The sequence below is a fragment of the Glycine max genome, chromosome 20 (genome assembly GCF_000004515.6).
Source record: "Glycine max cultivar Williams 82 chromosome 20, Glycine_max_v4.0, whole genome shotgun sequence".
In the NCBI taxonomy this organism is placed as follows: domain Eukaryota; kingdom Viridiplantae; phylum Streptophyta; class Magnoliopsida; order Fabales; family Fabaceae; genus Glycine; species Glycine max.
The window spans coordinates 39,019,016-39,030,974 of NC_038256.2; the positions used below are offsets into that span (position 1 = coordinate 39,019,016).

General features: G+C 34.6%; 2 protein-coding genes across 3 annotated transcripts; one reads left to right on the forward strand and one right to left on the reverse strand.

Annotated features, from left to right (window-relative positions):
- Positions 1–2,836: 2,836 nt before the first annotated feature.
- On the forward strand, positions 2,837–7,210 carry LOC100817530 (ATP sulfurylase 1, chloroplastic). Its single transcript, XM_003556023.5, has 5 exons — positions 2,837–3,692; positions 5,314–5,719; positions 5,958–6,218; positions 6,313–6,399; positions 6,817–7,210. The coding sequence occupies exons 1-5, from the start codon at positions 3,184–3,186 to the stop codon at positions 6,952–6,954; spliced, it is 1,401 nt and encodes a 466-aa protein (XP_003556071.1). The 5' UTR covers positions 2,837–3,183; the 3' UTR covers positions 6,955–7,210.
- Positions 7,211–8,529: 1,319 nt separating this feature from the next.
- On the reverse strand, positions 8,530–11,563 carry LOC100818057 (mediator of RNA polymerase II transcription subunit 31). 2 transcript variants are annotated; one of them, XM_006606018.3, is made up of 6 exons: positions 11,415–11,563; positions 11,073–11,170; positions 10,393–10,489; positions 10,057–10,135; positions 9,337–9,629; positions 8,530–9,089 (listed from the first exon to the last, which is right to left on the reverse strand). In XM_006606018.3, the coding sequence occupies exons 1-6, from the start codon at positions 11,462–11,464 to the stop codon at positions 9,086–9,088; spliced, it is 621 nt and encodes a 206-aa protein (XP_006606081.1). In that variant the 5' UTR covers positions 11,465–11,563; the 3' UTR covers positions 8,530–9,085. The 2 variants fall into 2 exon arrangements, with proteins under 2 accessions (XP_006606081.1, XP_025983072.1); XM_026127287.2 differs by lacking the exon at positions 8,530–9,089 and having other exon boundaries at positions 9,157–9,629.
- Between the last annotated feature and the right edge of the window lie 396 nt (positions 11,564–11,959).

Consider the following 11,959-nt stretch of genomic DNA (forward strand, 5'->3'; position numbering starts at 1 on the left):
GAATCAATGATTCTTAATTCTTGGAGTATGTATGATATTTAAAACGCTACACTCCGTAATGAAACACGTCAAAGTTTAACAAAAAAATATGAATGTTCAAACTTCGACACTCTCGTAGAATTGATAAATTCTTCAGCGAAAAAAAAAATGAAGTGTTAGTTCCACATGTGAATGAATGAGGACGTGAAGGAGTGTATGTTCACTTTCTTGGAATGGGCCGTTTCGTTCGCTGAGCAAACGAATGATGTCACTTTTCTTCGGGTATTGTATTGTACATGTGACATGTCCCACATGAAGTTGTGTACTTTTTGAATCTTGAATTTCAAATCAGGAAGATTCACGGTAATTGCTAGAGGGACACCCTAACAAAAAAACACCATGCCAAAATTCATGCGCATTAATTGCTCGTTCAATTCAATAGCATAGAGTATAAAAATTATACAAATCGTCTTAATTAGAGTTTACAATAATAGAGGTTTAGGTAAAACCATTTACATTTAAATAAGATTAATTATCTGTAAAGTTTATAGGTAGGCCATATGGGTGAGGCTGCTTCCACTTTTTTTTAGCCTATTATTTTCGTTTGGCTTTGGTGCTTTTCATTTATAGATCAATTAAGAATTGTGAGGGAGGCATGCAGCAGCATGACACTTTTTTTTTTAAAACTTTAAATGAAGATTTTTGTTGTTGTGAATTGACAAAAAGTCCAAAGTTAATAGTAGTTTGTTGAAGTTTATATGCCCGAAAAGGCGTTTCTGTTTGTATAATGCTGCTGGGTGTGATGATTAGATAGACAACAATGCATTAGTTGCCATTTTCAAAATTGATGTTCCATAATCCTCTGTAGCCTGCCAGTTGAACAGATGAGAAGTGAAATCCAATCACTTTGACTTTCTTTATAGTTGAATTCTCATGTTGGTCGTTGCAAACATAATTGATTTGCACTTTAATCGGGTTAATGGCGCATGCAGTCACGAGTGTTGCCCAAATTGTTCTATATTGTCAAATCAATTTTCAAAAATCTAAAAAACTAAATAAATTCATAACCAAAAAAAAATCATAAACCAAAAAATTCAAATTTTTTCATTCAGTTCAATTTTCAATATTTCCTTACCTTTAAAGTTAAAGTGAATTGTACTGCAAATATATTAAACTTACTAATTGTCTTTACTAATTAGGAGAAAAACATTATTTCCTTGAAAAAAAGGGTTAAAACAACTTATTTAATTTAAATTAAATTATTTTAATTTAATACATACTAGAAGTGTTCAAACCCAAACCAATTCAAAATAAAAATTGAAAATTGTTCAAATAAACCAAAAATCAAATCAAACCAATTTTTTTAAATTTGTTTGAATGATTTTTTTGTTTCCTTCTTCTTTGTGGCTTGTGTTCTTAAAATCGATCAAACTAAATCAAATTACAACACAACTTGCATTTATATTACTTTAGTGTTATGTATTTTATGTGTATATCATGTAAGTTTTACAATATTTTGTAATGTTATATATACGAAACTCATATAATACATAATACATAATATTTTCTTTTTCATACAATTTTTTTAAAATATGCTTGATTCACTACTAAAAAAACTCTTTTTTACTATGCAGTATCTACGACCATCGTTAAATAATCATTCTCCTTTATATAACGGTGACAATTTTGTAAATATTGTAAATTATTCAAAAACAGTTATAACAAAACCATCTTTGAATGTTAACAATTTTAATTTTATATATCCCTCGTGTCCCTTCCTCTTTCACAACCTTCGCATCAATTCCTCTTCTTCTGGCTCAGTTCTCTTTCTTCTTCTTTCCTCTGTCCTTTTCCCTCTCTCCACCTTCTCCCTGATGCCACCATCACCCCTAACTCCACATTCCTCCTCTGCCCCCATTCTTCTCTCCTCCAGTGGGAACCGTTAAAAACCCAAACCCCCCACCACTTGGGCTTCTCGATGCTTTCACACCTTCGACCTTATCCTCAAACTCAAGAATCATGTCAACTATATCATCATCAAGATCCTCAACGGACAAATTCTTATTATAAAAAATTTAATATATTAATAAGTTTCATAAATTATCACATACAAATTTTTATATGTAATTTTATTTAAAATACGAAAAGAAGGTATATAAATAATATTTTAATAAAAATTATAAAATTTAAATCAAATCAAACTGTCAAATGATAGCTTAATTTGATTTAGATTTTATTTTAAATGAAAACTAAATCAAATTGAATTGCATGTAATATTTAAGTTTGGTTCAGATAATCTTTTGATGAAAAATTAAACTGCGAATACTCTACTACTTTTAATTTTTAAGCAAATTTAGTTCTATTTGCCTTTCGCTATCTGTTTGATGCGCTTCACTTTCTCCCGAAGGAAGACTGGAGGATGGTTCACCAGGATAGAAAAACCACTTGCCTCACTCCTACTAATAATTAATCAAGGACCCATGTGTTTACTGTTCAGTCCAAAGTAAATCAGATCCTAAAAATTAGTTCAAACTTCAAAGCTGGTCAAATGGTACCGTTTTTGCTGCCAAATTATTCTTGAGAAAATGAAACATTTTTTTCACATACAATTAATAAAATATAAATCCAAAAGTAGAATAAAATAAAATCTAATTCAGCTCCTAATCTGTAACTGTATCAGGTATGAAGTTTTTTTTTTTTTCCCCGAGGTAATGAAACAGGTCAGGAATGCGGGAATTTATGATATTTGTTTTATGACTTTAATAATAATAATAATAATAATAATAATAGATATCACCACTTATCTCATTTCTTAAAAATAATTTCAAAATGATCTCATATATATATAAAAAAAAAATCCACTCATGTGGTAAAACTCACCAGCAATACATACAAATGTGGTAATCATTAATTAGTAATTAAAAGTGAAGAAAATGAAAATACACACACATGGGTAAAAAAGAAGTGTCCAGGTTCATCTTCCTGAATCAGTCTCTGTCGAATGAAGGCCCTCTATATATAAAAACCGAAACTCGTATTGTTCTGAGCAACCTAGGTTGTCTGTTACGGATCAGCATCAAAGCAAGTTCACAAAATTTGGTGCGTCCTGGATTGACCCTTTTGCCCCTCCTCCTCCACTAACTCGCCTTTTTTGTTTTTTATAAAGCACATTCCCAAAGGGACCAACTACAACACAACCCTTCAATGGCGTCCATGGCCACTTTCTTCACCCAAACCTCCTTCCCCTCCCACTCTCTCTCCAAAACCTTCGATACCCATTTCGCCCCATCCCCGAAAGTCAACGTATTTGCGAACTTCCCGGCGAGGAGGCACGTGGGGGTTCGAGTTTCGAACGCGCTGATCGAACCAGACGGAGGGAAGCTGGTGGAGCTTGTGGTGAGGGATAATTCAGAAAGAGACTTGAAGAAGGGTGAGGCTCTTTCGTTGCCGAGGATCAAGCTTTCAAGGATTGACCTGGAGTGGGTCCATGTCCTCAGCGAAGGATGGGCCACACCCCTCAGAGGCTTCATGAGAGAAGCCGAGTTCCTCCAAACGCTTCATTTCAACTCTCTCCGACTCGATGATGGGTCGGTCGTGAACATGTCAGTGCCCATCGTGCTGGCTATTGATGATGCCCAGAAGCATAAGATCGGGGATAACAAAAGGGTTGCTCTTTTCGATTCCAAGGGAGACCCTGTTGCAATTCTCAATGAGTAAGACACTTAGACACTGCCCCCCATGTGGCTTTTTATGCTTTTGTTTTGTTTCAATCCTGTGTTGTTTTGATGCTCAATTAAGCATGTTTTTGTGCCTTGTGTTGTGTGTTTTTCTTCTTAACGTGTGTAGCTCATCAATTAGGCTTTGCTTTCTTGTATGGGATTGGAAAGGAGGAGCATTAGAGTGATAGGGGAGGGACTGGGGGGTTTTGTTATTTTCTTTTATGACTTTTATTTTATTCTGTGAGAGATAAAAAAAAAATTACAGTACATGATATGTCTATGCTATTTTTAGAATTTAATTAGAATGTATTGACATGGATTTAATATAAGATATTTAATCATAAATTATTATTTATTAAAAATTTATTTAACTTTTAAAATAATTATCGTAAAAATTATATTAAGTAATAAAGAGAATGATTTCTGATTGATGGATCGAGTTTATGAGAATTAAACTCTATTTTTATTTTAATTTTTTTCCTAATAATAAGAGAAAAATATCCAATTAAGATTTAGGAGTATCACCCGTGACAAGAGTAGGTACTGTAGTGGAACAAAAAACTTGCTTGTGAGAAAGTTATGCTTTTATGCTCATTTCATATATGCAAGTGTGATTCGTTTCTTGGAATTTGTGCAGTTTATATGGTCAACTACTGAGAACTAAAGTTTTTTTTTTTTATTTTTTTATGTACAATTGTGGTTGTTTAATACTGGGAAAGGGTAGAGATGCGGAAATTGGAACGAATATGCTATTTCCGTACATGTTTTTGTTTCCTTGTTCAATTCCTTTTCATTTTGTATTGTGATGATGTTTGGTTGAATAGTCAACCACTCATACTCATACAATGCCGTAGTGGAATTTGAGACAGTTTCCACTACTGTCGTTGTTTGTCCCCATTTTTTTTTATTATTCATGTCAATCCAATCTTTTTGAGGCGTAGTTGGTTCTGGTTTCCCCTCGGTGTTTTTAATTTGAAAAAATAATATAAGAAGATCGAGGATAAGAAACTTTAAGTAGTTTGCTGTAAATAAAAAGTATATTCAATAGGTATAGTAGCGCTTGTACGGACATATGTATATGGCTTTGTGGATTTTTTCCTTCCTGTGGTCCCAGAATACACACGACAGCAGATTGTATTTTGACATTCTTGTTCCAAAAATATCCCCGGATTAACAGATTTGTTCATGCTTCTTAGGTTTGAAGGCATGTTGGTATAGGTTCTTGGAAAATGAAGTTTGCGTGCCTTATCCATATTGACCCGTATTAAGACATTCTGGACCATAAAACATGTTCATAATTCAGATATTGTTAACATTGATACGAAACTTGAGATAATATGGTTTGACAAAGCTCTCTCTAGAGCTGTATTTTGTATACCAATAGAAGTCTTACACGTAGGAGAATGTATGTCAATAACATAATCATTCCCTGAATAATTGTTTTGGTCTGCTATTGCTGTATAAGTTGACTTTCGAGCGCCTTCTATATGTGTGTGTTATATGTAGTAAGTTACAGTTGTATGAATGATTCTTGATTTATTCTATAGTCATTCCTTTTTAACTGTTTTCTTCTCTTCCTTTCCTATGGCTTATACTTTTCTTTTGGTTATTTCAGTGTTGAGATTTATAAGCATCCTAAAGAAGAAAGAATAGCCCGAACTTGGGGAACCACTGCCCCTGGCCTACCCTATGTTGAACAAACTATAACCAATGCTGGAAATTGGTTGATTGGGGGTGACCTAGAGGTCATTGAACCAATCCAGTACAATGATGGACTTGATCATTTTCGGCTGTCTCCAGCAGAACTCCGTGCAGAGTTCACAAGGCGCAATGCAGATGCTGTGTTTGCCTTCCAGCTCCGGAATCCTGTTCACAATGGCCACGCTTTGCTAATGACTGACACCCGTAGGCGGCTTCTTGAGATGGGTTATAAGAATCCTGTCCTCTTGCTTCATCCACTGGGAGGCTACACCAAAGCTGATGATGTCCCACTTGATTGGCGAATGAAACAACATGAGAAGGTGTGTGATGTACTAAACCAAATACTTTTATAGTCTCATGGTTGAAGCTATGTCACTTTCTGTGCCTTTTTCTGTTTTGATTGTAATCTTTGCTTTGCTACTTTTCTTGGCGCACAATCATTGTTCGACTCCAAAGATGCCTGTCTCCCTTCTAATTTATGTAGTTTCATTGTCTCCCTAGTTATCATTGATTTGTTCAACATAAAAACTCCCTTGTATCAATTTGGTCTTTCTTTAGGTACTTGAGGATGGTGTTCTTGATCCAGAGACCACTGTGGTATCCATATTCCCTTCTCCCATGCACTATGCTGGACCCACGGAGGTGCAGTGGCATGCAAAGGCTAGGATCAATGCAGGGGCTAACTTCTACATCGTTGGTCGTGACCCCGCAGGCATGAGCCATCCAGTTGAGAAAAGAGATCTGTATGATGCTGACCATGGGAAGAAAGTATTGAGCATGGCACCGGGACTAGAGCGTCTAAACATTCTTCCTTTCAGGGTAATTGAGAATTTGCCTTCTCATTAGTATAAACTGAGTGAAGTTCACTTAGGCCACTTTGAAATATGTGTTGATCATTTTCATTCATTTGCAGGTTGCTGCATATGACAAGACTCAGGGTAAAATGGCATTCTTTGACCCTTCAAGGCCTCAGGACTTCCTGTTCATATCAGGCACAAAGGTGCATTTATCCTCTGAATAACAAACCTTGGAATTTGAGAAAATATTTTTTATTTTCATTTTATGTTTTAACTTCTAATTACTAAAATGTCACCTTATTTTTGTTTTATTTCCTATTTTCAAAAGTAAGAATAATGTGACATTTTTATAATCAGGAGTACAAAAATAGGAAACATTTCATCAACCAAATGGCATCTTTTAGGCATCAAGGATGTCTAACTAAGTGGGTTGAACAAAATGTATGAGTTATTTTATCCAAGTTCAATTCCCATGAATAAAAAAAATGGCACCTTAGGTTTTGTTATAAAAGAACACAAGTATTTTCTAGGTGTAACATAATGGTGTTCATTATGATAATAGTGTGAGTATGTTATTACATATTTGTAGTATGTTAACAAAGGTTACTTGCATTTTACAGATGCGCACACTGGCAAGGAACAAAGAAAGCCCTCCTGATGGATTTATGTGCCCTGGTGGTTGGAAGGTACTGGTTGAATACTATGATAGCTTAGTACTCTCAAGCAATGGCAAAGTGCCGGAAGCTGTTCCAGCTTAATCTTGTATTATAATGTATATCTCATGATTGGGAGAAACCTTAAGCTTTATGTATTCTCCTGCTAAGATACATACTCCTGGCCCAATTTAATAATAATAATAATAATTAAAACTCTGGGGAGGCACAGGCACAGATACATTGCCTCTCTCTGTATGTATGGCATTAGACAGCCTCTTGCACTTATGGTGCAATTGTGCATGCCAACTCTCTGTAATATAATGAATGTGGTTGTGCTAAGGAGGATTTGGTTTGATCATTTTCGTTCATTACACTTTATCTCATTATTTTCGGCTTGAAGTCCTATTAATTCAACATGTAACTCATTTTTAGCCACAAAATTGACAACATGATGAGCATAAGATTTTCTTATCACAGTTAGTCCATTATCATTACCCAATGCTGGGGAATCTGTCACGTTCCTAGTAAGAGAAACAGTACTTGCGCGTTACATGTAACAATCACATTATTTCAATTTGTGCATGTTGTGTAACAAGGATTTTGGGAAGAAAGATGGAAAAGTTAGTGAGGATTTGTGAAGGGTAAAATACATCAAATCATCACAAAAGTTACAACGATAACAAGAATGGGAATAGAATAAAGATAAATGTATATAAATCACTAAAGTCAAATTCTGAACTGTGAAGAACAGGAAAATGTATTATTACACGTGACAAAATCTCACTTTGGATATGTTCACACGTCAAGTTAAACTAGGAGAAAAAAAATGTACGAGCACCCTGAAATGTTATTATGTAAACTGTTCTCGTTTATGATTTGGCAACTATATATGAAGTTCATCACTAAGAAAGAGTCATCAGGCCACAATACTAAACAAATTGGAATTGCTTCAAAGGCTAATTTTCTGAAAACTTACGACAACGGAAATGCAACGGGATAGGACTCAGTAATAGAATAAAGGCACCTCATTAGTGATTAAGATACCCTAATGCAAGGGGTGGCCATTCGGCAATTGGTAATGAGTCCAAGGCAGGCAGTGGTGAAACTTTCCTTATTATCTCTCAATTAACGAAGAATGTGTTTGATACTGAAATGTATTGTAGAAAGGACACCATGCTGGATTTTCCTCCTTTAAAATAAAAATGTTGAAAAGTACACTTGGTCAAGTGTAAAATTATAACAGAGAAATTGAAAACAGTTGAGATTATAACTTTTACATTAGTTATCACAATCTCAATCATTAAATTCTTAATCAATGATTGTACTTTGCCATGTAAAGTACAATCATTTTTAAAAAAGTTAAAAATAGAGATAGGAAAAAAGGGTATTTTTGTGGTTCATGACTTAGTCGAATAAATACAGTAATTTGCGGGCATCCAAAAATATTTTACAACACGAGGCAATTGCTTCTTAATTGTAAAATAATTGCACAAATAACTGTATTAAAAGAAAATTTCCTTTATGATTGCCAACAATAACAATATCTTAAAAACCAAAAATCTCTTATTTTCCTAAGGAAAGTACAGGATAAAAAATTGTTTATTTTCATAGCTTTATCATATGAATTTATAAAAGTTACTTCAGACGATCAACCCCCGATTGAGTTTCATGTTTGTGTTTCTCGCAATTTTACTCAGCTTTACTCAACTACCACGGACAAGACACACAAAAAGGCAACCACCCTAACACCCCCATGTCCCAAGCTAAGGTGTTGCAGCTTCAGAGGCTTGTAATTTTCGACCACACCATGATAACTCGATTTCCATGTTGTACGAAACTAACCATTTCTGCTCCTATTGAAGCTGTCTTGAAATATGCACATGAAGATAATAGGTAGACATCATACGTGTAAGCAATGAGAAGGCTAGCAAATTCCTTTTTTCTCATTCTGATGACCCCAAAATTTCAAATTAGGTACACTGGCTATGAACTAGTCAATCAAAATCTTCAACGGAAACTCGAGGAGGATGCAGCAAAGTGTTCAAAGAACCGCATCACAAAGGTCCATACAAGAAGTAGGTGGGATCAATTTCATTGAATGCCATGAGCTAAAGTTTCATTATTTGTATCACATGCCGTCTGTCTTTCTATTCCATTTGCCCTTCAACAAAAGCAATGCCAGGCAGTGGAAACCATAGAAATTAATATGCCAATTGTAAAATCGTTTCACAACTCATCTGCATAAACATAACAAGTAATGACTAACTGCATATGGATTTCCAATCAGAACTGAGTCAGCCCAAGTGAAAATTAACTAATATTTAGTAACATTAACAGTAATAAAAATAACTTGCATAAAAGTTTGGTTCTATCATTATCACCACTTCAATTTTTCAACTAAGAAGGAAAAAATAAACTGATTGCCTGATCCAACCACATTGCATTGTTTTTATAATCAATTTACATGTTGTATTATACACTCACTTTCTCTTCCTTCTATTATCAACTGTAGGATTCCTCATGTCATTTTTTGCAAGACCAGAGCCAGGGGGCATAACATATGGCATTGGGGAAGGAGCTTGAGAAGGTGCTGCTGTCACAGCAACACTTGTTGCAGGTACTGGTGGTAGTGCAGACACAGGTGCCTGAGATGGAGTTGAAGCAGGAGCAGGAGCTGCAGGTGTGGCAGGTTCAGGAAGTGATCTTGGTAAAATGTGTTTTAGCCGATTGTTCCTATAGTTCTTCCAGAAGTAGAATTGCTGTCTGTGTGCCAGTTCCTAAAATACAAAAACAAATGGTATTTGCACAATCCAGAAATACAAGGCAAGCAGTTATTCAAAGTTATTTATTTCAAAGATTTGCAGTGCAGGCCATCTGGCTTGATCTGTGAACGACCATAATTAACCAACTAGACTGATAAATCTATCAGTGACATGATATGTATATCAGGGTGGCATTAAACCTTTGCTTATCAATTATCAATTCCTATCATCTCACAATATCACAAATACAATAAAAGACTAGACTGTAGATTTGCCTACAAAGAGATTGTTCAAGTTAAGAAAAATTACTCAAAGGATCACCTCTGCCCTCAACCTCAATTCATACATTTACAAGCAAATTTGCTATTAAAGGAGAATCTATTATAAAAGAAATAGAGAATGCCGTTACTTCAGACAGGAGCAAAAAGATACTGCCATTTACCTTATTGGTTGGATGTGCCATTGCGTTGCGAAAATTTGCATTCTGAAGCAGCTCAAGAAAATAGAGGCAATGAGGATACCTAGCATTCATAGAAAATGACTAAATTAGGATAGCAACTCAGCCAGAGTAAAGCAAAACATCAAATGAAATAAGGGGGTGGGCAGAAAAGAAGTAAAAGATGCCAGAACCAGATATTCATAGTCACGTGCCTCACATTTACTGTTGAGTTTCATGTATCCCTAGTCTAAATTTTTTAATCCTTTTAACCTAATTGAAATAACTCAGTGCCGGAGTATAATTGTATTACATAATACCTAATTTGAAGAAAAGGCTTACATAATAAATTTAATATATTCAGGGCGTTGCCAATATTGAAGATACTTTAAGTATCCAATGAATGCTTCATCCTCAAAGTATCGATTCTGAGCCAAATCTGTTCAAAAGTGTAACAATATAAGAATAAGGTAAAAAAAAAACAAACAAAACTATAAAAGTAACTCAGATACACATTGAAATGACAAAGCATGGCTCATTTTAAAAAATTATAAAGAAGGAATTTCGTCAAGACAAATAAAATTTAAAAAGTTTTGAGGATAAGTAATCTTCCTCGAGCTCAAAGGCAAAACACAAAACAACAAAGAAAAAACGATAAAAAAAAAAAAAGGAAACATCAATGGGGCAAGCTATCAAATCCCTAAACATTTCTGTCAGATTTTAAAAAAGGTCTGCAACAGCTATTTGAGGCCGCAATGCCAACGGTTTTGTGGTCTCTGCAACCGCAATTGTGGCCACATCATCATCTGCAACTTCATTACAATTTCAAGGATTGTAATGAAATTGCAAACACGACTGCAATTTAAAGCCTTAATCCCCTTAAACCGACCAAGTGCCATATGCCTAATGTTTGTCCTAAATAAGCTGTTGTGTCAAAGAAAACTAATTACTTGCAACAATCAACAGATGCAGGTATTTTGTTCAATGAAGCTGAAACTATCAAATCAAAGTGAAAATCATACAGTGGATGTAGGTAGGATTGGCAAGGCACTGAACAAACTCCAATTCAAGCAAAAACCGCTGCTGCCCATCATCTGGATCTTTGTATATGTTCTTTGGCCTGAAGAAATTGCAACAATCATTAGCCGAATATATCCCACTGAACCCAAAATGACACTTTTTTCGTAAAAGAAGAAAATCATCAAGACCCACATAAATTTGATGAGAAAATAAGTAAAGCCCTGAAAAAAAAAGGCTATGTGCCTCAAATCAAGCAGAAGACAAAAACCTGTGCTCATTACCAAACCATATTGGGGTATGATAATGTGATAGGAAGCAAGCAAATAGATGGAAAATTAGCTTACGATGATGGAGAAGTATCGGTTGAATTCTCGCTTTCGATTTTAGAAGCCATGGAATTTGTACTCTCTTAACTGCAAGAACAAAAACGACACACACGAGAGTTTCAAACACGAAATTTGGTGCAAGCAATAAGAAAACGCATCGGGCAGCGTTCTCTTATTTCACTGGACAAATCCGTTTGAGTTAGCCCAATATTATCTTTTTTTTAGGAGAAGCCCAACATTATCTTTTTTTTAGGAGAAGCCCAATATTATCTTAACAAAGGAACATATATTCTTTTATTTTTTATTTATAATTATTTACTTGGTGTATTCATAAATTCAGTTGGATTAAAATCTATTCTTTTGGGTTGATGATTTGACTTGACTTGAAACAAGATTAGTTTAATTTTTAGAAGGAAACTAATTAACTTTGACCAAATGACTATAATTAAGAATTTAAAAGTATTTTTTTAAAATTATACTAGTAATTAATGTTGTTATTGCTAATGCACTTCCATCAAAATTTTTAATATAAAAAATTGGATAAATACTCATTTTTATCTATG

Excerpts from the sequence above, each read along its gene's own strand:
- LOC100817530 (XM_003556023.5), top strand. The coding sequence starts at position 3,184 with ATGGCGTCCATGGCCACTTTCTTCACCCAAACCTCCTTCCCCTCCCAC. Across the intron at positions 3,693-5,313 it reads CCTGTTGCAATTCTCAATGA|TGTTGAGATTTATAAGCATC; the intron begins GTAAGACACTTA and ends TGGTTATTTCAG. Across the intron at positions 6,400-6,816 it reads TGTTCATATCAGGCACAAAG|ATGCGCACACTGGCAAGGAA; the intron begins GTGCATTTATCC and ends TGCATTTTACAG.
- LOC100818057 (XM_006606018.3), bottom strand. The coding sequence starts at position 11,464 with ATGGCTTCTAAAATCGAAAGCGAGAATTCAACCGATACTTCTCCATCA. Across the intron at positions 11,171-11,414 it reads ACCGATACTTCTCCATCATC|GCCAAAGAACATATACAAAG; the intron begins GTAAGCTAATTT and ends CAATTTCTTCAG. Across the intron at positions 10,136-10,392 it reads GAATATATTAAATTTATTAT|GTATCCTCATTGCCTCTATT; the intron begins GTAAGCCTTTTC and ends TATGAATGCTAG.